We start from the raw sequence: 27503 nt of genomic DNA on the forward strand, positions 1-27503 counted from the left end.
GAAGAAAATGTCATGCTTAAAAAATTAGATTTAAATGCACTAGCTCCTGATTGATTTTTATTGCACTCACATGGATACACTGATTGATTATCAGCCTTACAAATGTTTAGTACCTTTCTCACTTCTCTAATAATCAGAATAATCTAATTTTCAATGTCATTTAAGTTACCATATTCAAGGTTATAATAGATCATATTTCTAATAAAACATAGCAATTATGTAATGAATAATACAAAGCTGCAAGGCAGAGTTCAAATTTACCTTCCTGAAAAAAAGAAAAAAAAAAAAAAGTTTAAAAAAAAAATACCAGGAGTGGCTGGAAGGGCCAGTGTACGTGAAGGCAGGCGAGAGGACGATGTCTTGTGGATCTGTGGTGTGTTCCCCTGTGGTTGAACTGAGGTTCCTGGCGTGTTGGCTGGGGCGGGTTTGCCATAGCTGAATGTTATTTCTCAATAGGAAACCCTGGGCGGGCTCGAATTCTATAATGGATGTACTTGCTCTGTGCCTGGGGAAAAATGATAGCGTGCCAGGTGCTTATGAAATGTCTTCCATGATTGTTTCTCTGTGCTCCCTGTTAATTTTGATATGTGTCTGTAGAGAGATACTATCTCACTTAATTTGAGATGTTTTCTTCTGGTGATTGTTATCCAACAGCTGACATGGTTGATTTCTCAGAATCAGCTACAAAATATGCAGGTTTTGATGTGTTTTGGTTTTGTAAGCCCCTTACACAACTGTGTACTTGTTATTTGCTTTGTCCGTTAGCAATGAGAGTTTTGTGTTTGAAATGGGCTTTGTCTCCAATCATTCTCCATATGTCAAAGCCAAGTTTTGGCATGGAAATTTGTTTTAAAATAGTTTCCTGGCTTTTTTTTAAGACCGAGCTGTTTTGCCTAAAAGAAAACATTATTTCATCTGGAAATCACAACCCAGGAAACCAATCTATTTATAACTACCTGGCATTCTGCATATTTTAGTGTGTTTGGCTTGCAATTGCGCTGCTGTTAATGTGAACAGGAGTCTCACTGTCCTGAATTGATGGCTCGTCAGTTTGTCAAAGTGTGATTTTGCTGCTTCTGAGATGATTGTTTTGTTCCTTTCCATGTCTTGGAGATGGGAAACTCAAACTCCTTTAGTTCCCTCATCTTTGTGCTTTCTTCCACCAGTTCTCGGGCCTGGAATCTGCCTGGGATGTGCAACTGGGTGTTGCTTTTGACCATGGGGTCAGACAGCCTAATTCAGCGGCAGCAGCAGGGTTGCTAAGGCTCCCTTGGTTTGAGATTTTCCAAGGTGACTGTTGGGAAAGACACCCTTATGGACTGCCATTCCATACCATTTAGCACAGTTTGTTGAAGAGTAATGTGTGGTATAGGTTGGGCATTTAACCTGATGGAGCACAGTTGGCATTGGCAGTAGGTAAGCATTTTGTTTATTTGACTGAAATATATGACTGAAATTGGCCACAGCTGCTAACTTCTGCCATAATTAGAATTTTTTTAGCAGCTGCCACTGGAGTTGGAGAAGCAAGAGCGTGGAGGAGCTGTGCTCCTGTGTTAGGGTTTCCACTGTGACAAACAGCTTGGTGCTTCTGGATTTCCCAGCTGCAGTGCTGGGGACCAGCCCCACAGCCGCATGTGGCACCATTGGCCTGCCCAGGCTCCCTGGTGTTCAGACAGGACAGGTGGCTTCCCAGGGAGCAGGAGGGCAGGCAGGACAGTGAGCCTCTGCCCAGAAGAGAGAACTGGCAGGTCTGCAGCGTTCCTACCTCAGTTCACCTCTCACTTCTCTTCTCACTGGCTTTTACAAACAAAATGAGTCATTTTGCAGACCGACCTTGTGCCCAGCACTGTGCAATTACTGACTTGCTCTGTGTGCTTTATGGTGCTTTTGAGGTTTGTTAGCTTAACGAGTAACTTCCAAAATATTTGGGGACAAGAGAAGTGTGGTTTTAGAGGAATGCAAACTGACTGGAAGCGCTAGTAGTTGTTGCTACAGGAACAAAACCAGCTAACTATTACACAGAGCTCTTCAAAGGTCACAGGGATCTCCAAGAGGCAAAACTGCAGTGATAGCATTTCAAATAATGAATTTATAGCTGATTAATCATTTTAATACATGAAAGGAGCTGTCTGTGTATCTTCTGGGTATCTGGGGAAGCACGGGTTGCGCAAGTAGTAGGAAAAATTGCATTGTGAGTGGCAAGTTCTTCTCCCTTGGACGTGTTTGTGCCACCTTTGACAAATGGATGTACAAATATTTGGTATTCCATGACTTTACCTAATTTTCTAGAAACTGTCTAAATCTCATGGGCTGGATCCCAGCTTATCCTTAGCCAAACAGTGGCTAAGTTTGGTGGACCTGAGAGGTTTGTGTTTAAGACTGGACAATTCCCTGCATTAGGACGTACTTGAAATGACCCCACTCAGGCGGGAGAATTGCTGTATGGTTACTAAATGAGAGCACTGGGGTTCTCCAAGAGAAGCTGTTTGTGTCTTCTCTATACTTAGTTCCATCTACAGCAGGCTCTGCTCTCCTTGAAGAATGCATCTGACCCTCATGCAACTTTTGTGCCCTGTCCATCACTTCGAGCAGAAGAGGGAAGGTGTATCTGAGGCTAAGGAAAAAGCAATGATAAACCTAGGGTGAGGAGAGCAGACTGAACAGGACAAGAGGTGATGTTCTGCCCCTCTACCATCAGGAAGGAGGCTGAACATCTGAAGGTAGGGGCTAGTTCCTAAGGCAACAGAAAGTATCTTTGCCAGCTTGTGAACCCTGCTGTGGCTGCCTGGAGGTTTCTGGGTGTGGAAGTGCAAGTCCTGGCATGTGTGTCAAGGGGACAGGGAAGCTGTCACAGGAAGATAGATTGAAGCAGACGTGCACAGGTGTGGGTGTGTGTCACTCAGCCTTCTGAGACGCGCCAAGACCTGGCTTCCTCACGTATCAAGATACACCTTTTTTCATTCTCCTTCCCCACACTACCACCTTATTTATTGTTCTTTAACTTCCGAGAGTTCTCATAGGGCAAGAGAGCTTCCATACTGTCCCCTGTTGGGAGCTTCTAATTAGTGCAGCCATCAAGTCAGAATTTAGTGCACAAGTAATGAAATTCATAACCTGAGTTTTCTATGGCAGCATTAATTGTGACACAGATTCATCACTGGCATATCATCATTAAAAGGCAGTGGAATTGCATCGGGGATTGATGTGATCATATGCATGTAAAGATCAAGATACCAAAAGGTGTGATTTATGTAATATAAGCATAAACTGTAATCCAAAACCCTTCCCACATGCAGTGTGACAGTTCCTGTTCCCAGAGCAGTGATGGTTTTGAAATATTTACTGCGTAAATGTGTGTGCATGTGTTTATATGTTTTTATTTAACTCTTTTAAACATAGTGTTTTCTTAAGGTCTTTCTCTCTCTCTTTTTTTTTTTTTTTTTTTTTTGAATGTTGATTTATAACTGTAGTTAAATCTGCCCAATAGTTCTCTGTTACTGAAATGCTTTATATTTTTGGAGCTTGGGTGTTATACGTCAACACTTTAATCCATTATCTTACAGGAAATATGGAAACACTGACATATCTGATGCAGTCTTAATGAATAAAGTAAGAAGATATATATTATTCTGGATTTTCATTATTTTAAAAACTATCAGAATCATACAAGAAAGTTAATGAGGAACAAAAAATGTCCCTAGTTTTCAGGCTGTGTTACTTCTCCCCTTTCTACCCTCTGATTTGCACCAAAAGAGAAAGAGGACAGAGCTGGGCCAATTTGGTGATGAGGACTGATCAGCAGCTGTCCCTCCGGTGGCCTTTGGAGGGAAAGGGACTTCAGGTACCCTGCAGAAGGAGCAGTGCTGGGGTAGCAAAGGAGCATGGCGGGGTTCCTGCCAGAGTTATCTTCTGTTCTCTGGGAACCCTTGGCACCTGCTTTGAAGCCTGGCCTGAATAATGCATTCATCTTCCATGAGGAGTTCAAAACTGTTGAGGGAAGTAGTTGTTGAGGCCACCTGCTTGGCAAATTTGTCAATCAGCTTGTAGAGCTATAAGTAAGTGGGGCTTTGAGATGAAGGTTTATTGTTCTTTGTGGTTGTGTAGGAGTTTACAGAATTTTCTAAGGAACTCTTTTATCTCCCAAGTACAGCAGTGATTAGGCTTTGTTTCTGAAGGGCAGTGGCAGTTTGCAGCACTCGAGATATACTTCTGGGTCCTGGATGTTTTTTCAGTGCAAAACATGGTGCTTGTGCTCTGCCCTGGGGTCCAGCAAACAAATCAGAGCATTTGCTTGAAGGAAAAACTTCTTGTAAGAGGAAGTGGGGGGGAACCATCCCCCTAAACCTGACTACACTAGTAGCATTGTACCTTTGTAAGGAATAACCTTTTTGGTCCACTCTTGCTAGTCTCCTTTGGGTCTGTGTTTTCCAAACACCAAAATTGATGGTGTTTAAGGTTAGGTTTTAATCCAGTGGGGTGCTCAGCATCCCAGCCCTGATCCAGCCAAGCACATGACTGACTTCAGTGAGGGTCTGTCACACAGTTAAGTCAAGTTCATGCTCAAAATGTGAATGACTGGCGTCAGAATTCTCTCAATTGCAAATTCAGATCATTAGTGAGAAGACCAGAGCCATACATTGCATGGACTATGTGCCTAATGGCCTTGTGATGGAGAAACAATGTTCTCCACGTCTACTCCTTGTTTTCTATTGCACACAGTATGTTATTTCTGTAGATGCCTCTGACTCTGATGCTTTCCCAGCCCACTATTTTTTCTGCTCTTTATGATTATTGTGGTTCACTGGCATATAGGAAGTGACCACAGAAGATACGGAGATAGGCCTGGGGAACCCACAAGGAAAAAGAGCTGGCATGGAGGTGGCTTTGTGCTTCCCTCCCTGTGTCACAGATAGAAGCACTTTCTGGGCCAGGACAGTACAAAATAAGAATCAGCAAGTCTTTGGCCATCCAAAATCCCTGGCCATGCTCACATGTGCAAACCCACCAGATGCACCCCCCGAGTTTAAGGCCTTGTTTTAAATATCGTGAGGTTTTGAATACTAACAATGTTAAGATTGGTTTTATTTATCCGGTAAGATTTAGTCTTCAGGGTGTTTAATATTGACATGGAGTCTTTGGGGAGAGGGATTGATTTTGCTTGGCTTTGTTGTAAGGCCTTATGCATCTGGTTACACTTAAGACGTTAGCTTTAGCTAACAGCAAGACTCTTGATAAAATTCACAATTACTGGCAATACTGTGGACATGGACTTATCTCCTGGGCACGTTTTGTAAAATTAAGCTATTTTCATTAAAAGAACAAAGAGCAGCATGGTGATGGAGCAGCTGTCATATTTTATTACAAAACTCAAATATGTGGGAAATCAATTACAGCATGAGTGAGCACAATGCATATTTCCAGTAATCCCCCACGGCCGGGGGAAGGTAGAAGGCTGATCTGAGTGCAGAAGCAGATGGCAAGCAACTTTAGATAGCTTCACTGCCATGTTTTCTCTTTCAAGTGTTTGTGCTTCTCTTTTGATCTTCAGAACTTGATTTTAACGTGTTTCATCTTCTTTTGTTTACTGTTTTCACATTTAACTTTCCTTTTAAATAACTTCTGTTTGGTGGAGTTTGTATTAGTATGGGGCTTTGTTATCTTCCATGCTGAGGTACTTAAGAAGAAAGACAGTTGCTGTCTTTTCTTAGTGTTGTTCACATCCAATAAAATAGTGACTGCTTCACTGCAGAGGGCTTCACCATCCACTATGCACAACTGTAGTTCTACAGTAAAAAAATCCCACCTCACAAAGTTACTAAGACACTGTGCATATGAAGTTGCAGTTGACTTTCCTGGAAGGCAGATACTATGGGATTGTGATGACACACCCAGAAACACCCCTGTGGAAGTTTGGTTTAATCACTGCTCACTACATTTAGTTCTGAAATTATTTTTAAATGAGTAAGCTGGAATTAGTGTCCTCTGTGCATATAACATTTTTATATTCAGCTAAAATAATGTGTGTTTAAAATAGCAGCATTTTACAGTGATTTGAAATAGAGCAGCAAAAGCAACATAGGTTGATCCTATTAACCCCATGTGATCTGTATCTCTGCTTTTTTTACAGCTGTCAGAAATGACAGGAACAAAAAGAAGAAGGAACCTTCAAAGCAAGAGTCCACAGAAAACTATGAAATGACAGCAGAGTTAGATGATCTCACTGAGAAGATCCGAAAAGCTCACCAGGAAACCTTCCCCTCGCTCTGCCAGCTGGGAAAATACACTACGGTGAGTGTGGAGTATTGTTTGAGGCACAGAGCGTTCTGGATATGCCTGGATGATGTGAGTTTTGGAGGGCCTGGACATTTTAAATAGATGGAGCAGTAGATTCACTCTTTGCACCTCCTAAGCCAGGAAAAAACAGAAGTGCGTGTGCAAAGGCTGCCTGCCGGGGAGAGAAATTGAACTTAGATGTGAGCGCTACTTAGCGGTATCACGAGAGACTCCTGGAGGATTAATCCAGCCAAACGACCAGCTCTGAGACCATGAGTCAGTTGCATTCCATCATTCATTAGAAATGTGTTGGCTTCCAAAGACGTGATCTCTGCTCGTGCATCAGCGGATTACAACTTTGCAGGTGTAGGGAGTTCTTAAATGCTGCTGGATTACTGGTGATAGTCCCAAAGCTACCAAGGTCAAGGAAAATATGAAACGTTTAAGTAAAACAGTTTCCAAAATACTCATTTGCAGTTTATTCCTAGAATCATAGAATATCCTGAGTTGGAAGGGACCCACAAGGATCACTGAGTTCAACTCCTGGCTCTGCACATGACAACCCCAAAAATTACACATCCTTTCCCAGTCTACCAAAAGATCCCATAACAGCAAAAACTTCTACTGCTTTTAGAAATGAAAAATCAGCTCCCTCATCAAGAAGCTCAGTATTATGGGAATTTCTCCAGAGTTGAGTCGGGGAAATAATTTTTCTTTTATACATATGTATGTTGCTAAATTCAGGGAAAGTCAGTGATTTTAATTGATTAAAGAAAATTCAATGTCAAGTTTGCAAATCCAGTAATAAAAGAGATGATGAAAAATAACTGTTAGGTAATGTTTAGAGCCTTATCAGTAGAGAAATGACTACTGGGTCTGGGCTTGCTGCTGGTTGCAGCAGCAGCAACTGTTTCAGAGGGGTGTGCAAAACATCCTGAGGTAGTCAAGCATGTGCTCTCACTGCTGAGAGCAGGAGTTTAGGAGTGACATGGCTGGGGCAAGGAGACAGCTGTCTCCATGGTTCTTGTCCTCCAGCCCCAGCTGAAGATCTGGGACTAAGCCTCAGAGGCCAGGTGAAATACTTATATCACTGGATTGCTCTCTGGTTTGAGTAAATTTTCTGCTATTGAAACAAACATTAAATTTCTCAGAGTGACATAGGCAAATCCCTGTGTGCCATCAATATTCACTGTTTTAGCAATCAGGGTGCTTTTTTATGGCTTAGTAATCTATTTACAAAACAAAGTGCAAGGCTCAAAACTGAGGTCTGAGTGTAAGACTTGGTATTTAAGTGCACAAAAAGTACATATGTGATTTTAGAAAAAGGCATGTTTTTCATGTTGCTGAAAGTATTTTCACTGCCACGTCTCGTCCCAACTTCGCAAGAGCAGATCCCTTGCTAGCCCGGGCTAGCTCTTTTTGGGGCGATAGGGCAGCGAGAGGCACTCCCTGCTGAACCCAGCAGGGCTTTAGAGAGTGCCTTCATGGGTCCGAGGACACTGCTGATCCCACCGGCAAGGAAGGAGGCGACACTCTTCTGGGGGTAGGTCCAAGATTTATTGTGACTCTGAGGAGAGCCCCAGAGCCCAACACCACTCAAAAAGGTCCCAGAAGAGAGTGAGCTCTGGACCTTGAGCAGGCCCTGATATAGGGTGGGCAGGGAAACCTGATCAGCCAGTGGGAGAAGCCATGGGAGTGGCCCTCCGAGGGAAGGACAGCCGGGGTATCCACTTAGCAGGGAGGAGGGGAGGGACCCCAGGCCATTGTCCATCACCCAGCGACCCCGGCAGAAGCCTCCAGACAAAGGGGAAGGATGGACAAGTCAGCTGGGAGGGGTCAGGGGCATGAGTCAGGGTTTTTGGGATTGATGGACACACAGGTGCTGATGGGAAAACCTGGGATGAACCAAAGAGGCACAAGGGCGGTACAGAGGGATAAACCATTTTGAACATACATACAGGGAACCTAAAAACACAACTCCACATTTCACAAGCACTTTTCACATTTACATCTGAGCCCCATGTAAACTGGTTAGTACTGGGAAGGCGCCCATCCTTCCTGTGTTTCTCTGGTCCTTCCCAGCAGGAACACGTTAATACATATTTCCACATTACTTGGGAGTTAGCAGAGTGCACTGCAGCTGGTGGGATGGTACTGTGCTGCATCCTGGTAATTGCCAAAGATCCTCAAGGGCTGAAAGATAAACCTTGGCACCTCTACACTTGCATTAGGTACTGGATGCTGAAGTATCATTAATCTTTTAGCTCTTGAAATGATACAAGTGGATGAAATTGGAGAGGGTCTTGTTGCATAGCACACCCACTGCTGATGCCTTTGTCCTTAGGTTCTGCCTGAACCCCACAGCGAGTTTATGTCCCTGTTGGAATTTCAGAGCCCTTTTTGAGAGCACCAGGATCTCAGTAATGAGCAGATGAATCTGGTCTGTCTGTGGAACACGAGTAGCCATGATTTGACCACACTCTTTCTGAGGCTGGATATTGGTTGTTCATATCTCAAGCCTGATGGAACAGCCTGGGGCAGGAGATTTCTTGTTTTTAGCATTGCTCTGTTGGAAGTCCAAAGCAGTGAACAGCTGCATGAAGCTCACCTCCCTCCTGCTTTGTCATGGTACAAGTTGCAATAACAAAATTATATTGAAAGAGTTCTTTTTGGCTTACCTTGAATCTTTAAGAGTGATGCAGCTTCCTTCAAACACTGCATCAGAACTGATAGCAGTGATGCTACATACTGTCTTCTTGCTGCATTCTCATAGTCTGTGTGTGAAATGCAGAGTGTTTAAATCTCTCATCGAGGTAAGGCCTGGCAGCCGCTTCGGCATTTTATGTAGGACTTCAGTGTTAAGAGCTCACGTGGGAAGGACAGAGTAGTGCTGGGGCTGGAGTAAGGGTCATCTTCCCCTCCAGCCACCCACAGCCCAGGGGCAGGGGATAATCCTTTCTGCATCACTGAGGATACAAAAGGATCTGAGATGTGGAAGCTGTGTGTGCTGGTCACAGGAGCACAGCTCCAGTGCCTGGACACCACCACTAGCTGCTGATCGAACGGCAGGGCTCTGACTGCAATCTGAGACACTTGAAGCAGAGACCAGAAATCAAAAAAGAAAGAAGCACAGAGCCTTTTTTCTAAGTGCTGAGTCCAAGAGGAGTCTATAGGCTAAAAGCCTATGCCACTCTGCTTTTTTTTGAATAGTAACAATCTAGTACATGTAGAAGATTGCCCCCAGTCCTGCTTTTATGCCTGGTTCTGCGTGCTTTCAGTTGTGAAGCATGGCGTGCTCACACTACAGAGCACACAGATTGCTTTTGTAACCTTAGATTTTTTAAATTTAATTCTCTAAGTGAGAGGTGAGAAGTGAGTGTTTCTAACCAATGTGGATTCTGTTGAATTTTGTGAGCCTTGCATTTGTGTGGGATGGTGGATGGCAGAAACTGTTCTGCAAGAGCAGCCCTCGAGTGCCTTCGTTTACATGATCATTCAGACTGTTTCAAAAGAAGATTTAGTTTGTTGCTAAACAGAGCAAAAAATTATAGGAGTGTAAAGTAAAAAAGACCTTACAGAGATAGAGTAAAAATAAAAATCTGTTCAGGCATTTGGCTTGTGTATCTGGCTCCTCTCACTCTTGAGTACTGCGGCATGCAATTCCCAGAGGGAAAGGTTACATGGTGATTTCCCCCCCCTCCTCCATTTTGTGTTTTTACCTGTTAAAAATGGTTTTGGAGAAGCATTTTCAATTACTTTTTTTATATCCATCTGCTCTTTAAAAAGAAAAAGTGGCCCCATGCTTTGCATAGTTAATAGAAGTCTACTTAAAATAATGGGAGAATAGCACTTGTATTAAATCCCCTGGGTCATTTGACTTAACAGTTGCATTTGGTGGGCAGTGACAAGTACAGTTCTACCAATGATGAGAATCAGCAAGCTGTTTAAATGTAATGGATTCCAAAAGTCTATCATAAACAGATCTGTTTTATTACTGTCATCCAGGTAAGAGAGAGTGCCTGAGTAATTTCTCTGGAGATGTCATACTTTATAGTATAATTGAGTGTAACTATACTGCTTGTCCCTTGAGAGTGCTGTTATTTGTAAGTGTACAGCTGTGTTACATCCAGCCTTGTGATAAAGGGAGGACAAATCAGAAAACAATTTTGGCTCTGCAGACCCTTGCTACAGATTCTCCTGGGTTGCTCTTGGCTAGCTGGAAGTGAAGAGGTTCCACATCTTGGCAGCATTTTGTTCTTTTTAAGTTCTGGTCTTAGAAGTTACACAGCTATTGTTCTGTGCCATTGCAGAGGAATATATATATACATATATGTATATAATGTGTGTATCTCCTGATACTGGGACTGAGCAGGGACATGTGCCGTGGTCCTCAGTGAACTCGCTGGAGCTGCAGTGCATTGCTGCTTTTACTAAAGAGGCATCACAAGTGTTCCTGATTAGGGCAGAGTGCCCCTGTGAGCCTTGTTTCCTTTGTAAAGTGGATTTTAAAGACAGTAGGGATTCTGCTGCTGTGTATGTTTCTATGAGTACCTCATCCCATATTGTTAATGTGGAGACAGAGCAGCCTGCAATGAAAAAAACAAAAATGATGGAAAAAATGGGATCAATTTATGTGGCAAAAATGGCTGTTTAATTGGATTTCATAGCAAGGTTGGGCTTTTCCACTGATAAAGATGCCACTAGGGTGTATTACAGTATTGTTCCACCATATGTGCACTGGTGCATAGGCCTGAAAAACATGTGAGACTGCTCCTGGAAAAGACGCCCAAAAACCCACTTCAGTAAAATATTCAGGAAAAGTCATAGCGTCTGCATCTTTTTCACAGCAGGGATAGAGGAGATCTTCAGGCAAATTTAATCAGAGTTTTTGTTTCTGTTGTGCATTTTTTTTTTAACTCCATGTTTTATTGTTCAACCTATACATTGATATTGAGTCAGTTTTGGTTTTTCAATTCTGAGAAATGCTGCTAAAAATCCAGCTCTTCTTCCTGTGACACTTGTGTTGACATTCATTAACAGATAGAATGTTAAAACTCTTTCCATTTGTAGCATCTCAAAGATAATGTGTAAACCACATTAGCTCCAATGCTGAGGGATCAGGCACCTGGCATAATAAAACACCTGGTTATTTTGTGTTTTATTAACTGCTCCTTCTCTTCAGTTTGCATAATAGAGAGTTAGATTTACATTTGTTATGACGGTCGTGCATTACTCCTAATAGAAGATGCGTCAAACTTCCCGTTGCTGGCACTGCAGCATGATAAAGTAACCTCATATGATACTGATGAAGATTTCGTTCACACTTGCTGGTTTCATGCAACGTCTTTTTTTCCAGATGGATACCCTATTGTAAAATGATTTCCTGCTTTAGGCTCTGCTTTGTGTAGCTCTCTGCTATGCCATCTTTCTATGAACTGGATAAACTGCCTATTAAATTTAATTACAGCCTGAATGACTGCACATCTTGATCTTATTTTTCCTCCAATGTACTGTATTTCACCAAGGTCCTTGAGGATGAAATAAAATAAATCTGAAGGATGCATACTCCAGTAGCCAAAAGAAATGTTTCAAAGGACATTACAATCACTGTTAACTCATTAGTTTTGGACCATTTTGAAGGCAGTTCTTTAGGTTTAGCATAATAAAGACATTTTCTTTTGTCATTAAAAAAAAAAAAAAAAAAAAAGAAAAGAAAATAGAGAAAACTCCCAAAATAAAAATTCAAATAGAAATGATGAAATGAATTAATTATCCCCTAAAGAGAGGAGTAGCAGGAAAAAGTGTGCATGCTCCTGTGCTCAGCACAGTCAGTGTTTATTTTTTGCAATTAGGGCCTAATGTAAATATTCCTGGCTCAAATCTCCACGCTGTTCCAAGTGAGGGTGGATGTCAGGCTGGTGGCGCCCTGGGGACCTGTCAGGACTTTGCCGTGATGGTAATGGTGGTGTCTTGTGAAGGCAGCACCAGGATGGGGTCCAGAGCATCACAGCCAAGCTGAGCTCACTCCACATTGCCTCACCAATCTCTTCCAGCCTTTTGTCCTTCCTGTGAACCAAAGAAAGTTGACAAGATAATGGCTTCACTGGTTTTCTAAGAGGTGGACGTCCTCACCATCAGCAGTGGTGGTGGCAGGCTCACTGGAAATGTTTCCTCCAAGGAAGTGTGATCTGTGTAATTTGAATGCTTTTTGATGGCTATTTAATCTGCCATGTCTGTTACACTTTTAGGTTGAGACTCTGCTCATTTAACTTTAATTTTAAACTTAATTTAACATTTTAACTTCAACCAGCTGAGACTGAGGCAGCTGATCACATGGACTTCCTCTGCAGCTGGGGAGAAAGCCACTGCTTGAGCATGTTTTTGTAGGTTAAATTTCTCTTGCAGTGAAGAGATCACCCACATGCTGAAGGCAGCTGTAATGCACGCTGAACTTGGTGGCTTATGAAATAGGGAGTTGGAGGTCACCATCACTGGCTGCATCCTAAATAGCATGGGATCAAATGCTGACAATACACTGCATGTGAGGGCAGAAGGAGAGGAGATTTGTGTATTTCAGAGCTCTGTCATTACCTGTTTCTTGTCACTCTGCTGGAGTCCTGGGTTGATTGGAATGGACTTAACAGGTCTTCTCATGACACCCAGTGTTGGTGGGCTGGCAACAAATGGGCCACAGCAGATTTTGAGTCAGACTGTTCTTGGCTGACATGTTCAGCTTTTTCAAGGGTTAAGTGGTTGTTCCAAATGTATGAAAATGTGAGTTTGATCACAAAATTAACACAAGTTTCTTATGCACTCTAGAAAATGATGGAGACTTTGAGGTAGGTGAATATAAACATTCCCTGAAAGATGCCACCAGAATGTCCTTGTTACAATTCCAGCAGTGGGAGTGTATGTTGGATGCACCTTCAAATGAGCATGTAGCATGCACCAAGGCACATGGGATTTTCCTTAATATCATGTAAATAAATGCTCTGTAAGCCATGGGACACTGTAGCTTCAGAAAGCTGTGGCAGAGCCACAGAGCAGTGAAATTAAGCAGAACCAATTTTCTAAGACCTTAAGTATGTGAAACTATGTTCCAAATATTGTGCTGCTTTTTCCAGAGGAGAACCCAATATTCTTGTTCCACTGTTCATTTATATTTTCTGGGGTACAACTGTTAATTGTCTTTTCTCAATGCACTTATTATATAATGGCAAGGAAGAATAATGAGGGTGGCATTTGGAAATGTTTAAGTTCATTTCTATTCCTTGTACAGATGGCCTCTGCAATCATAAGTAACAGAGAAGTATCCAAGGAATTTTCAGGCGATTAATCCAAGTTTAAAACCAGCATCATCCCAACAGCAAGCTGCAGAAAATGCCTGGAATGTTAATAGAAAGTACTTCTGGAAGGAAAACGTGGTTGTTGTTTCCTTCCCTTGAAAACCATTTGCTGAAAGGGATGTTGTTGATTTATGGTACCTTCTGTCTGTCTTTCCAGAACTCCAGCGCAGATCATCGGGTTCGACTGGACCTTGGGCTTTGGGACAAATTCAGTGAACTTGCGACGAAGTGCATTATTAAAATAGTGGAATTTGCAAAGCGATTGCCAGGCTTTACAAGTTTGACCATTGCAGACCAAATAACTCTACTGAAAGCAGCCTGCCTGGATATACTGGTATGTATTTTTAACATCATTGTTCTCCTACTAATGTGTTTTCTATTCTTGTTTTTACTGTAATTGACAGGAAGAGGGGGGTGAAATATGGCCATGACCTTATTGTTGTAAAATTGAACTTACTGGGTAGTCTTACTGGGTAGTGTGGTCAGAAGATTACTCCAGCACACCTACAGAGGTGTGTTTTGGGGGATGAGCATACTTCTCAAAAGCAGTCCTTACACTTTGTGGCTTTCAGTAAAACACATTTTAGTATTGTGGCATGTGTAACTTTGGAAAATTTTCTTTACTGTTAACATTGAAGAGAGACCTGTTTCTCCTTCCTTCCTCCTTCATCCTTCTCCCTCTGCATAATCCTGTGCATAAAGGATACCTAGAGAGACAGTCCACTGTATAATGGTTTAGGAATGTGCTGTACCTATGGTCATGAGGGAATTTAAGGAATAAGACACAAGTCTTCAGAATTCGTGTTTTTAAGGTTTTAGAGGGGAAGCTGGTGTTCCTGGAGCCTGTCAGATGCAAACCTCTGGCCCTCATATCCCCCTGCCTTCTCCAGTGCTTCAGGTATCTGTGGAAGTGGCCGATGTAAACCTCAGTACAGGTTTTGGCTAAATGTAATTTAATTTTAAACAGGCAAATATACAACCTGCAGGGTGGAACTGTGCAGATGGGCAGGGAGTTTTTCCCCAGACCTTTGCCACTAGGTCAAGGCAAAGCTGTCTTCCCTCCCTTTGTCTCCGGTTGTTGCTGTCATGCTGACCTTCAGAGCAGCCCTCTGGGATGTCAGCATTTCTTTATCAAGACCTTAGAGGTCTTCAGGCTTTTAGTGGCAAATATGCTTCTTATTACTGGTTGTAGTAATAACTTGCAGTAAAACAGTATGTTCAATGTAAACATATTTTAAATGTTTCATTCTGAGCACAAACCTTCAGGTCCTCATTGAGCCAAGCTTGGCCAGTCTAGAAGCATCTTTTAAGATGGCTACTGTAGATATATTTTTTTGTCATGACACAGGAGTTTAAACTAGGGAAGCTGAAGTTGAAGTAATTAATCTTAGAATTTCTAAAAGTGCATTGCTTCAAACAGGATCATGTTGAGGAGGACGTTAACTGCTGTGACCTTTTCCTCTTGTTTTGTCAAAAGCTGTTTGGAAGAATTGCATCAAGAGGACATTGATGAAGGAGGAAGAGGGGTAGGAGAGGGGAAGGGGTATCATTCTTTGGCCTATAGAAAAAGGGAAGGTTGAGGTTGCCCTGCCATGCTTGAGAGTCACCTCTTGTTGTTCCCTTAATCCAGGCACCCATTCAGACTCAGCCATCTCATTGTTACTGAGAGTGTCCCTCCGTGGGGCAGGGCCATTCGTTACCGATTGCACGCCTGTCATCACCAGCTCTGTCCTGATCAGATTCTGTTACGTTCCCCTTACACGAGAGGCAGATGGTGATCAAAAACCTGCAGCGTTGCCTCGAGTGTGTTCTGCCAGCAGCAGGGGATGGGAACTGCTTTGTGCTGTGCTGCTGTAACCCATAACTAATAGTTAATACAGAAACTACACAAAAAGGGTGGGGAGGAGCCAGGATATGGCAAGAACCTGCTCATCCAAACCTTCTACCCTAAAACTTCAGGCCTTAAGCTGCCACCCTGTTTATTTGTGCCATGCCCTGACACCATAGCTGCTGGATAACAAATACCCTAATTCTGTAATCCTGCAAGCTCCTGATGCTCTTTGTTGGGGTGGGCAGTGGCAGCTTGCCCTGGGAGCGTGCACAGCCCCTGTTGCACAGGGTCCCTGCAGCAGCTCCACTCAGTGCTGCCATTGCCAGCACTGGCTCAAAAATTGAGGGGGGCCCTTTTTGGTAGGGGTTTTATCTGAAGTGCCTCGATAAACGCACTTTCATTAAAGTGAGTAAATAAAAGCCTAGTTGCCAGATTAGAAAAAGAGAATGAAGCAGGTGGTAAATGGTGACTTTATTTCAACTAATTAATGGATAGAAAAGTTGATTCTTTAATACAATTCACCACTTTTACTTTGTGGCCATAGTTCAAGCTCTAGTTATAAACTCTAGTTTAAACTTCAAGCTCTAGTTATAAACTTCAAGCTCCAGTTATAAACTTCATTGAGGCCTGTCATTCCAGATCACCTGCTCATTCTGTTTTTATTTTTCACAAAGTCAGAGAAGGTGACACATCCGAGCAAGCAGGGCATAGCAAGAACCATAGGAGCCTGCAGCTGGGAGGAGCTGAGGCTTTTCCAAACCCAGGAACAAATATGGCACAGCTAATAGTCCTAACTTTCCTGTGTGACATTTACACAAACTTTATGTGACTATTTTATGTGCTGCTTAAAAAGAAAATGGGATAATTACCATGACACAGTAATGTGTGGTGTGTGCACTGCCTGTGAAATGCTGTATCCATTAAACCAGCATCACCTGCACATAATCGGAATTGCAGTGCCGCTCTCTATCTTTATTTAAGCTGAACATCAGTACTGGAGCAGTTTTAATAGCACATATTCCACCCCTCCTCAACAAGCCAGTTGTCCTAGTTATGAGTGTTTAATTTTGTTGTGCTTTGAGATGCAGAGAGAACATTGTTGCCCCTCCTGCTGCACCAAGGACCCAGTGGCTGCTGTGTGAGCTCTGCTGAGCAGGGCCATGAGCCTCAGCAATGTGCCCTCATGATCCTGCTGCTCTGCCATGCCCTGGATGTGTTCCCAGAGCCGCAGCACATGGGAGGAGCAGTGTGGGGCTCCCAGGTAGGGTGGCCAGGCTTCCCTGCCAGCAGGACCCCTTCACTGCCCGCCTGCCCTTCAGCACCAGCTGTGGAGAGTCTTAAGCATTTATAGACCCTGCCAAGGTCTCTGCTCAATTGGTTCCTGTGGCTGTGGATGCTTAAGCCCCTCTTAAACAGGCTGACAAAGGAAATGGTGCCAGGAGCTCAGTGAACTCCAATGGGTATGGGACAAAGAATTGTTTTATGTACAAACAAACACTGACTCTGGAAGGGAAAAAACATCAAGCTTCCTGAGGCAGCTTGAGGCGCCAAATGAAGATCGTGGAATTTATATCTTGTCTGGTGCCAAAAGTTTTAGGGATAAATATTACTAAAATTCAGTCAATAACCCTTTTAAAAGTGAGTGCTTCTGTCAGCTGGTACACTGGCCCAGCAGCAGCCAAGCATCCCCAGCCTCACTGAGTTCTGGCAAGACAAATGTGGAAAGAATCCAGAGTCCAATATATCTTAAATCCAATGGATAAAAACTTGAGAAGTCCTTGAATGCTAATCCTTAATGATGTCATTTTTGCTTTCTGTTGTAAGCCCCTGTGCCTTAATGCCAGGCAGGAATTTGTGTGTGCAGGACAAGCTGTGCTGATGGGGTTTGGCAGCGCCAGGAGGCATCATTGCTTCAGAGTCACTTACCCAGCTTTCTCCTCTCAAGGAACTGGCCCAGCCAGCTGAGGCAGCTAGTGTCTAACAACAGGATTTCTTAAAAAATAGGCCCATCTTGCCCTACCTAATCTGTTTAAAATGAGTAACAATTCTGTGGTAGCAACAATGTCATAAATGCAACTTTCTGGCCTACTTTGGTTTTGTGCCTCTGCTAGGGTTTTTGCTTTGCACTTTATGACGGGCTTGTAAGAATCCCTAATGCTTTAATATATAAATATTTCTTAAAACAAAGGGCCTTTTAATAATGAGGGAAACTTTATTTATGGCTACAAGTGGCATTTAAGAGCAGAGTGACAACTAAAATACTTGGCTTGGTTGCAAAATCTAAACAACATTGAGGACATTGGGAGTTCAGTTTAAAACGGAGAAAGATACCGTGATTTCTTATTTTGAAGTGCTGATGTTTCCCATATGTTCCTCAGTGAATATGAGCTTGAAATCAGCTTTACTTTGACACTGGAAATTTGCCCAAGAATGGTTTAGCAACAATCAGCAATATCCATGGCGTTTCACAGATCCTGATGAAGGACAGAAATTAAAAAAAAAAAAAAAAAAGAAAAAAAACACCATTTCAAATGCTCTGTCTTGGAGTTTAATAACAGTGTGTTGTGGGATAATGTCAAAGGAATGCAGAGGAAACCTGAGACCTGATTGCTGCAGTCAAGTTAAGTGCATTGCTGAGAACACATAGTTGATCTTCAGCTGTGCCAGTGCCCAGCGGAGCCACTGAAGACTCCTCCAGTTGATGGCTGGTGCAGCACTTGGGGTTCGAAGGCCTGAAGGCTGCCTTCAACAAAAACCTGTCCTCCTTGCTGCTGAAGCCTGGAACTAGCTCAATCCTACATGACTTCTTGTTTTAATTATAAATGTTGCAGGGCCCCTGCAGGTCCCTTTCTGTGCATGCCCCTTTCAGGGGCTGGCTTGAGGCTGAGTAACCTCATCCAAATTTGTTCCAAATGAGGATCCAGCCTGGAAGTTCTTCCTCTGTTTTAGCCCTGGGGGTCTCTTTGCTGAGCACTCCTATCATGCACCCCCAAACACAGTGGGGCTTGTGGCACTGGGGAACAAGCACAGGGAGCTTTGCTGTGAGGGAGCCAGCAGCCTGGTGTATGGTGGCAGGTGTGTGTTTAGCCTCTGGGCTGTTGGGAAGATCACTCCAGGGCACCCCAGTCCCTCTGGGCAGGGATCTCTGTGGCAGCTGGTGTCCAGACCTACCCTCTGAGGGAGGATCTGGGGGATCCATATCTGCCAGCCCTGCTTGGGCAGCTGCCGGGGAAGATGCAGGCAGCCTGGGGAATACACCACGGCATTGCCCAATTAAGATCCCAATCCTGCTCTGCTGATTTGTTGGGAAGGGAGGGAGTCCTGAGGCTGTGGAGGGAGGAACTCTCTCTGCTAAGGCTTACCAATTGAAATAGCGCTGAAATCAAAGCTCAGCTCCCTGGCTGAGCTAAGGGAAAAGCAATACCAGGTAAGAAGTACAGAGCCTTGTTCCTCCCAAAGTTGGATACCTGATCTTCTTCAGCCATGCACCCTTACTGGAAGGCAGCTACTGTTTGTGCAGACCTCAGGTGGGAAGAGCTGCACTCTAGTTCCTCTTGCATGCCATTGGAAAAGTGAAGCAAGCAGCTCTTGGGTGTCACAGTAAATATGTAGCTTTGGAACCTTTGTTTTCTTGAACGCCAGGTATTCTCCAGGTTTCTTCTCATTTCTATACAATCTTTTAATGATTTGAAAGAGCAACCCACTGTCAACTTCAGGGAAGAGCATGGCCAGTGGTTACTGGCAGTTCCAAATGTGGTAAAGATGCTGCCTCTTACTTACAGGGTGCTCTGCTTTATAATGTTCATTTTTTCTAATGATCCTGAACAATACATTGGCTACTACAGAAAACCTAGCAACCTAGCAGCCTTTTAAGATGGCATATATTATGGGAAATTTGTGGTCACTGAGGAAGTAATGTGCTGTGTGTTTGTATTTGTGACTCTCTTGGTCATTGATTTAAGTAATTTCAAGAAGTTACTCTAATTCAGGGGTAAGGCAACAATGCCATACATGCCTGTTCAACCACACAAAGTTTCACTGCTTCAGTGTATACCCAGAATGTGAGATAAGATTATTGCTGAGACAGAAAATAGTTGAAGATCCATCTGCAGAAATAGACCCTATTTAGTCTCTTACCAAGGAACTGAAGAAGAGAAATAAAAGCTTCCCTGTAGGTATCTTACAGAATGTGTTCTCCTCATTCTCCTCCCTGTTTATTTGGAGCAGTGTTGCCAGGCAAAGATGAAAGTGGCAGAACCAAGCCCAGACTGGTCAGCTGCCATGTGCTGGGGCCTCTGACTCAGAGCCTCAGAAGCTATAGGAGTAATTAAATTCTCCCAGTGCTCTCTTATATTCATGTAAATCTTTTTTGTTGTATCTTTAAAACCAAGTAGAATGGGAAATAAATACAGTCAAGCCCTGAAAAAACACAGCTGTAGTCTTAGCTCAGCTAATCGGCCTGACTTCGGCAGGGTTTCAGTTCAGTTTAGTTTCGGCATAAGCCCTCTCCCACCTCTGATTATTTTAAACATTAAACACTGATACATATAACAGAAATATGTCAACATGATGGACGCCTCCTTTATTTGGTCCTTACAGCCGTGTTCATTAATTGCAGCCGCACAGATGATCCTGTGCCATGAATCACAGCACACATCCTGGGTGTGCTCCGAGAGGCAGAAGCGTTCACGCACACGCTCCCTCTCTGGCCGTGCTGCCACCTCTGCTGTGACAGTGCTCTTGATGCTGCCCTTACCCCAGAGGCATTTACTAACAAAATGTAGAGCATCCTCGGTGTTTTATTCATGTGTTTTGCATTCCTCTGTGTCCAGTTAGAGGTGTGAATCCCCGTCCACCCCTTGAAGGCTCTTTCATCTGGGGTCAGCACTGGGTGGCTGTCGGCATACAAGCAAACTTGCCAAAGCCAACACTGCCTGGGCGTGCACAGGAATGAGCGACAGTGTCAGCAGCTTTGCACCAGGCAGGCAGGGTCTGCCACCGCTGGGGCTCTGCAGGGGGAAGCGCCAGAGCCTGCAGGAAGGCTGGGAGCCAACAGGCTGGAGAGAGGTTTGGTGTTACAACATACAGAAGTAACAACCACCAGAAAAGAAGAAAAACTGGGCCAACTCCTCAGACCACTGGCCAGGCTGCTGGTAGGCGTGTGTGCTGCTGTTTGGAGGTGCAAAGTTTGATATTCCGCTGGGTGTGAGCTCCCAGGCTGACAAAGCGAGCAGTGCTCCAATGAAACCCTACCTGCAGCTGCTGGGGAGATGGAGGGCTTTGTCCCCATAGCAGTGTTTGCCTGTCTGCCCTTGCAGAAGAAGGGAAGGCAGCCCAAATTCTGCCTCTTCTGCTGCACTTCAGCAGCTCACAGCTGTCCACACTCACTCCCACAAGCTTCCACAGACCAACATTGTCCTTGTCAAAGATACAACTGAGGGAAGTGCTGCCGTGCAAAAGCAATCCCGAAAGCAGTGAGATATGCCTTTGTTCAAAGAGGTGAGATGCTCTTAGGATCTTTTTGGATCAGATCAGGAGTTCATCAGATCACATTTTATAGTTAAATGCAGATGGCAGACTAATGAAAGAACTGTTTTTGTGGATATCACTGTAATGTTGGTGACCTAAGTGGTGAGAGTTGCTCCAAAGTTTTGATTATTTCATAACTAGGGGGAAATTTCTGTCCTTAGGTTTGTGTTACAAGGAATACACATAGTCAATAGAGTATATTTGTGTTGTACCTAAGAGTTTTTGTGTGGCTAGAACTGCAGTTCTAAACTGGAGGTTTTTTTCAGATTGTTCTGACGTGGCCAAGTACTAAAGTTCCACAGTCATTTGCTGCACCAAGAAAATGCAGCAAACCTCTCATCGATTAAATTCTTCAGATTCCATTTTTCTTTTTTTTTCACAGATCCTTAGAATTTGCACAAGATACACACCGGAACAAGACACCATGACCTTTTCAGATGGCCTTACCCTAAACCGAACTCAGATGCACAACGCCGGATTTGGCCCGCTGACTGATCTCGTGTTCACATTTGCCAACCAGCTCCTGCCTTTGGAAATGGATGATACAGAAACAGGTCTCCTTAGTGCCATCTGCCTAATCTGTGGAGGTATTGTACTGCATGAACTCTAGTGCATTTCAAAAGGACAGACATGATAATGTCTTCATTTATGTTCTACTTGTTTTCCTTTCCTTTACTGAAACATATTATAAATATATATCTTTGTAACACGATTACATATACTATATAAGCTACTTAATGCTAAAGATTTGTTTTCCACTGATGATAGTTACTGGTTTTGTTATTGATAATTTGAAAAAAATTACTGAAATAATTATGTCAAGCAACCAGTCCTATTGTTTGTCTGACAAAGGGCATTGAGATTCCTCACAGAATATTAGGAGTTGGAAGGGACCTCTGGAGATCAGGTCCTGCTGCGTTTTTGCTAAGCAGTGTATGGGTACCTGCATGAGTGAGCTTTCTTACAGCAAGATGCCCAATTACACAGCTTTTACTCATAAATATAATTGTGTGCATCTGCACTGGTTTCAGTCACATGGAAGCCAATGGTGATAACTTTCTTTACCAAGAATGTGTTATACATCCAAACTCAGGCTGAAGGGAACTTGAAAGGGTGATTGTCAATTAAAACCATAGGTTTAAAATACAAAAACTGAAGTCTCAGATAATTTCCAAAATAATCTGTAAATTTCTGTTGGTTTAATCACTTGCTCTCTCTCCTCCTTGACAAAATCTGTATTAGCAATAGAAACACACCTTGTTTAGCTGGGCCATATTGTTGAAACACAAACTGGGTGCTACAAGTGAGTGTTTGAAACACAAGAGTCAGTCTTTGTTGGCAGTGGCCCTTTAGTACAAAATCATTCCGACTTTATGTGTCTCTAATCCTAATCTATTCAAAGCATTGATGGGCTCCTAGATGTCAGTGATATGTGACTCCTGTGTCCTGGTGCAGAGGGGTGGCATTTGCTGTCATTCAAGCCAGCACTGCCATCTGCTGATTCCTGATGGTAACTCACTTTACTGTAGTAGTGGTAATAAAAAAATAGCTGAAACCTCTATGAGTACCTGGGTTGCCTATCAGTGACATATATAAAATTAATTCCAAAATATTGTTTGCAGCAAGGTGTTTTCCCCTTGAAGACGGAGGTATAAGAGCAAACTGGTAATTCTTGACCACCCACATGACAAACCTGTCCAGTCACCAAGGAAAAAAATGAATCCAAGCTTCAGAAAGTTGTGGCTTATCCTCTTCCCATGGAATGCTCACTACAGAGTGTGCCTTGTTTAGTGGAAAACAAAATTCATGGAGTTCTAATCGAGAACATGGAGGGGATTCTGTGATTTGGAGTTTATTTTAAAAAATAAATATTTAAAATCATATGAGTGATATGATACTTTTCTACAGATCGCCAGGACCTTGAAGAACCAATGAAAGTGGATAAGCTTCAGGAACCCTTGCTTGAAGCACTGAAAATTTATATCCGAAAGAGACGACCTAACAAGCCTCATATGTTCCCAAAGATCTTAATGAAAATCACGGATCTTCGTAGCATCAGTGCAAAAGGTACAGTTTCTCTTAATATCTCAGCAGGAGTTGCATTTCAGAGGAACTGGCCTAGACACCTGGGCTGTTATTTTTTTAACACATCTAAGAAAGGTCCTTGTGACCTGATTCTTCCCAGCTTCTTTACGTAATTCCTGCCTTGAAAACGGTTTTGCTTTAAACATGCATGGTGCTCCATTCTCCATGCAACTGACAGTGAAAAAGATGTTGTAGCTGCAAGTGGCTTAGCAAATAATTAGCATGAAGTCTTTGTTAGTAATTTTAGGACAAGAGAAAACCTTTGTTAATGTTTACAAGGAGGTTCAGATCAACATGTGCCTTGTATCACCAATGGCTTTTTAAAAAGTCTGGTTACAGACTGCAGAAAACACTTGTGCAACCAAAATTCCCCTAAACTATGGTCTGAGGTATTGGAGATATAGAACTGATTTGATCCAGCATTTTGGAGATTCAGCCCCTCTAATCCAAACTAACCATACCTAAACACGGATCAGTTTTAACATTTTATGCAGTCTTGTATGTGCTGGATTGATCCTGTGCAATTCATAGTCTGTGCACTGTCACACATTCTTCTCTAAAGCACGGGGGTAGCTGAATGCTTTCATTTGATCAGAACAGGTTCCCTGATGTACCAGTCTGAAAATAGAGAGTATTTCTCTATTCTTATTCTTATGGTGGCTGATGCAGTTTCACCTTCTTACTCTGCTTACTCAGCAACAGATTTCTTATCCCTGATAGATAAGCAGGCACACAAGCTTGTATGTACAGGTACCTGTGTAGGTTGGATCTGTGCTTTTGGGAAGATTACTGATTTCATTTGACATGGTTTAGGGGAAGACTCAGGGAAAAAAAAAAAAAAAAAAAGTAGTTAATTCATTCGACTAAAGACACTTGTTTAAAATTTAAACCTTAACTGCTCCACTTCAAACAATATAAATCCAAGTTAAAAGATTAAGTTACAGCTATCTTTATAAAAATAAGTGAGCAATTTAATTGGATTTATTAGAACCAAAAGAAGTAACTTGGAAGGGAAACACCAGAGCTAGAAGCAAAAGTATCCTAAAAAGGAACCACTTTACCAGGTTATCTAAAGCTTGCAGTTTACCCTCAAGTAAAACAAGCTCCATCCAACTGAATCTACAATATAAACTTAGGGCAGTATTGAGCTATAAAAGCAGTTAGGGGAGCCCTTCTGTTCTGCTGTTTGTACTCGTGGGAAATCCATTTCCACTTCCCTCCTTCTTTACCAGAGCTTTCCTGCTCCTCAAGAACACAACTCCTTATATTCAATTCACAAGAAAGGCTTCTTTTCATTCTGACATAAGCATTTAACACTAATTATATCATTAATGTTTCATGGTAGAACTAAATCATACCAAAGGATGGTGATGTCCTGGAGGGCTGGGGATGTCTTGAGTTTCGTTTTAAAAGATGTACATTAGACGATAATGACTTTGGATGGTACCTGATCCCTGAAAGCAAACACCAAAGAAAGCATTAATCTGAAACACTTAGGGTGTCTGCTTTGGCATTAGAGGTATTGTAACTAAAGGGTGAAGTGTTTGTGGGACTGAAGCAAGACAATTCTGAGTTCTTCTCTTCTTCTGAGTTCTCCTATCCCCTGATTAAGTTGGAACTTAAAAACCTGAAAAATTTCTCTGGCTCTGCACTGAATGACCACACAAACACTTCACTGCACCTGACATAACAGTGGAAAGCAGGTGTTTAACATGGCCAAATTGAGTTCATCAGCACTGCTCTGACAATCATTGGTTTTTGGAGAACCTCTCAGCATCATTCTGCATTAATATCTTTCCCATTACATGCTCCTCATGTAAGGCATAAACACTTCCAGCTCCCTTCCAGCTTGGAGTGTGTAATGCTCTCTCCAGCATGTCCACTGCAGCAGCATGGTTAAGCAGAGTATTTCCAAAGCATCACTCTTCTGGAATGGTTTTTCAATAACCAAACTATTTTCTCTGAAATTTTTTTTTTTTGGTTCTTCTTGTTGTTTAAAAAACACCGGTTCCTCTTCCATCGGACTCCAATTTTATGATCAGGAATCCTGAGCAATAGGAATGCTGAGGTTTATGGATATAAATTCCTTGATGCACAGTTCCCTCAGCGCTGCCTGCCCAGTGTCCAGCAGGGCCTTGGCTGCTGTGTCCATGCTGTGTCCCTGCCTGCTGACCACACACTGAGACTTTGTGTTGGGTTTTTTCCCTCCCTAAACCAGTTGTTGTGGGCTCCCAGTCTGAGTGGTCAGGACTAATGTAATAATTTTGTGTGCACTCAACTGCAGAGCTCTCTCTGCAGACAAATGCCTGGTACTCATGATAAGCCCAGCTCAAAGAGCCAAGGCAGAGCTGAGAACTACTCAAGGCTCCTGCACACTTTGGTGGTTCATTAGCACAAGACAAGATGCCTGAAGAATACAAAAGGCAGCTTCCCTCCCAAAGTACCTTTTTCCCTGAATGTGTTCTTTTATGAAGTAATTGTTTGTTAAATTCTGCATCTTATTTCACAGTTTTCTCTATGGGAAGGAAACATTTTGACTTAGACCACTGCAGTTCTCTTGCAGGATTTACCTCGCCTGTTTAACATAGACAGAATTTCTGCCATTCTTTGCAGAACCAGTACAGTATAAAGACTAAATGTTATTCCAGTTTAAAAAGATACTGACATGATCACAGCCTAATTTAATTTTTCAGTATAATTTAATGCCATTTTAGGTCCTCCTTTAAAAATAGGCAGCTCATCCAATTTACCTGTATTGAAATATCAGTTGCTATGTCATAGATTTGAATTAATTTGTTAAGGAGTACTCACCTAACTCCTTCTTGAACTGCATGAAACAGATCACTCACACACCTTTGTGTGCAAGAAGTATAGAAGGAGACACCAAATCTATAAACAAAACACATCCTGAAATTACTCCTGTAATGCTAACAGAAAGGAAATTGTATGAATCATGCTCATGGGAAGGATTTTGTGTTTTCTTTTTAAAGGTGCAGAACGTGTCATTACATTGAAAATGGAAATTCCTGGATCCATGCCACCTCTTATTCAGGAAATGTTGGAGAACTCTGAAGGACATGAACCACTGACACCAACCTCAAATGGAAATACTGCAGAACACAGTCCCAGTATCTCACCTAGTTCAGTGGATAACAGCAGAGTCAGTCAATCCCCTATGGTGGACTAAGACATTTTCCAGCTACTTCAGACATTCCTAATACCTTATGTACAGGGATGAAAGCAAGAAAACATTTTTACTGCTGCTTAGTTTCTGGACTTAATATATATCTATATATGTATATGTATATAGATAAACTCAACAAGGACCAAGAAATTTTCATATGTATCGATATATACTCCTTGCTGTTTAAACTCTTAAAACTAGAAAATGCAAACTTTTGAAACTCTAAATCAGCCATTTCATGCAAAAAAAAAAAAAAAAATTAAGCTTCTGTTTTCTTCTCTGAACACTCAATATTGCATGGTGACAAGACAGATCTCAGTCTTTAAATTCTGGTTGCATTTCTGATGACTTTGTACATACAAATGTATGGCTGTACTCTACATACTGGATGTTTGGTGCTTTTCTTTTGTCTCTCATACCTAAAACGATCAAGATATCAACCACAGGACATGGACTACTGTACACATCCAGAGAAGGAAGTTGAAAGGACCGTCTGATTTAGTTGAAATATGAAAACTTGTCCTTGCTACCCTCAGTTTGCATCTCCCTCCTTGTAAAAAGTATACAAAACGTCACTGCCCCAGCAGAAGAGGTATCAGTATCAGCATTAACTGCCAGATCAGTTATTCAGATGTCATTTGTTCCACTGTTAATGTCACTTTAAAGTTTAAAGAAGTGGTTTCTTAGCTGGCTGGTAACCTAGCTCCACAATTACTTGCTCCATTTTGACAGCAATGCTTTAGCCTCCAAGGCAGAAACACTTTTCAGTGTTACCATGTTTTTGTTTACTTGTTCACAAGCCATTAGGGAAACTTCATGGGATGATAACCAGCAGACTCACAGCTTTTGAATCCCTGAGTCCAGGGTATTTCCTTAAGAATCAACTGCCAGGAATCAGCTGGGCTGTCCAGCCTTCCAGGTGCTAAGGAAGTACAGCTAGGACTTCCAGAAACACAAGGAGAGAATCTGCCTTCTTGGCCTTGTTAAATCACCATGAAGCAGAGTGAAAACTGTGGTAGAATGGTTAACAGATTTAAAGTGTCAGTTTCTTAGGTTTCATTTAAAGCACTAGTGGATTTTTTTTTTTATATATTCTAGCAAGTCTGTGATGTACTTTCACTGGCTCTGTTTGTACATTGAGATTGTTTAACAATGCTTTCTATGTTCATATACTGTTTACCTTTTTCCATGGAGTCTCCTGGCAAAGAATAAAATATATTTATTTTAAAAATTGTGTAGAAGTAGTCCCTCTAGC

General features: G+C 42.4%; 1 protein-coding gene across 4 annotated transcripts in view; it reads left to right on the forward strand.

The window, feature by feature from the left end:
* RARB (retinoic acid receptor beta) overlaps positions 1-27479 on the forward strand; it is a 204351-nt gene extending 176872 nt beyond the window's left edge. For all 4 annotated transcript variants that reach the window (XM_053935182.1, XM_053935177.1, XM_053935197.1 and 1 more), the window contains 5 exons: positions 6128-6288; positions 13777-13953; positions 21362-21566; positions 22888-23046; positions 26055-27479. In XM_053935182.1, coding sequence (XP_053791157.1) covers positions 6128-6288; positions 13777-13953; positions 21362-21566; positions 22888-23046; positions 26055-26251 — 899 coding nt within the window. In that variant the 3' untranslated portion in view covers positions 26252-27479. The remainder of the gene's footprint in view (positions 1-6127; positions 6289-13776; positions 13954-21361; positions 21567-22887; positions 23047-26054) is intronic.
* Positions 27480-27503: the final 24 nt, after the last annotated feature.

Source organism: Vidua chalybeata, chromosome 1 (genome assembly GCF_026979565.1).
Source record: "Vidua chalybeata isolate OUT-0048 chromosome 1, bVidCha1 merged haplotype, whole genome shotgun sequence".
NCBI lineage: Eukaryota > Metazoa > Chordata > Aves > Passeriformes > Viduidae > Vidua > Vidua chalybeata.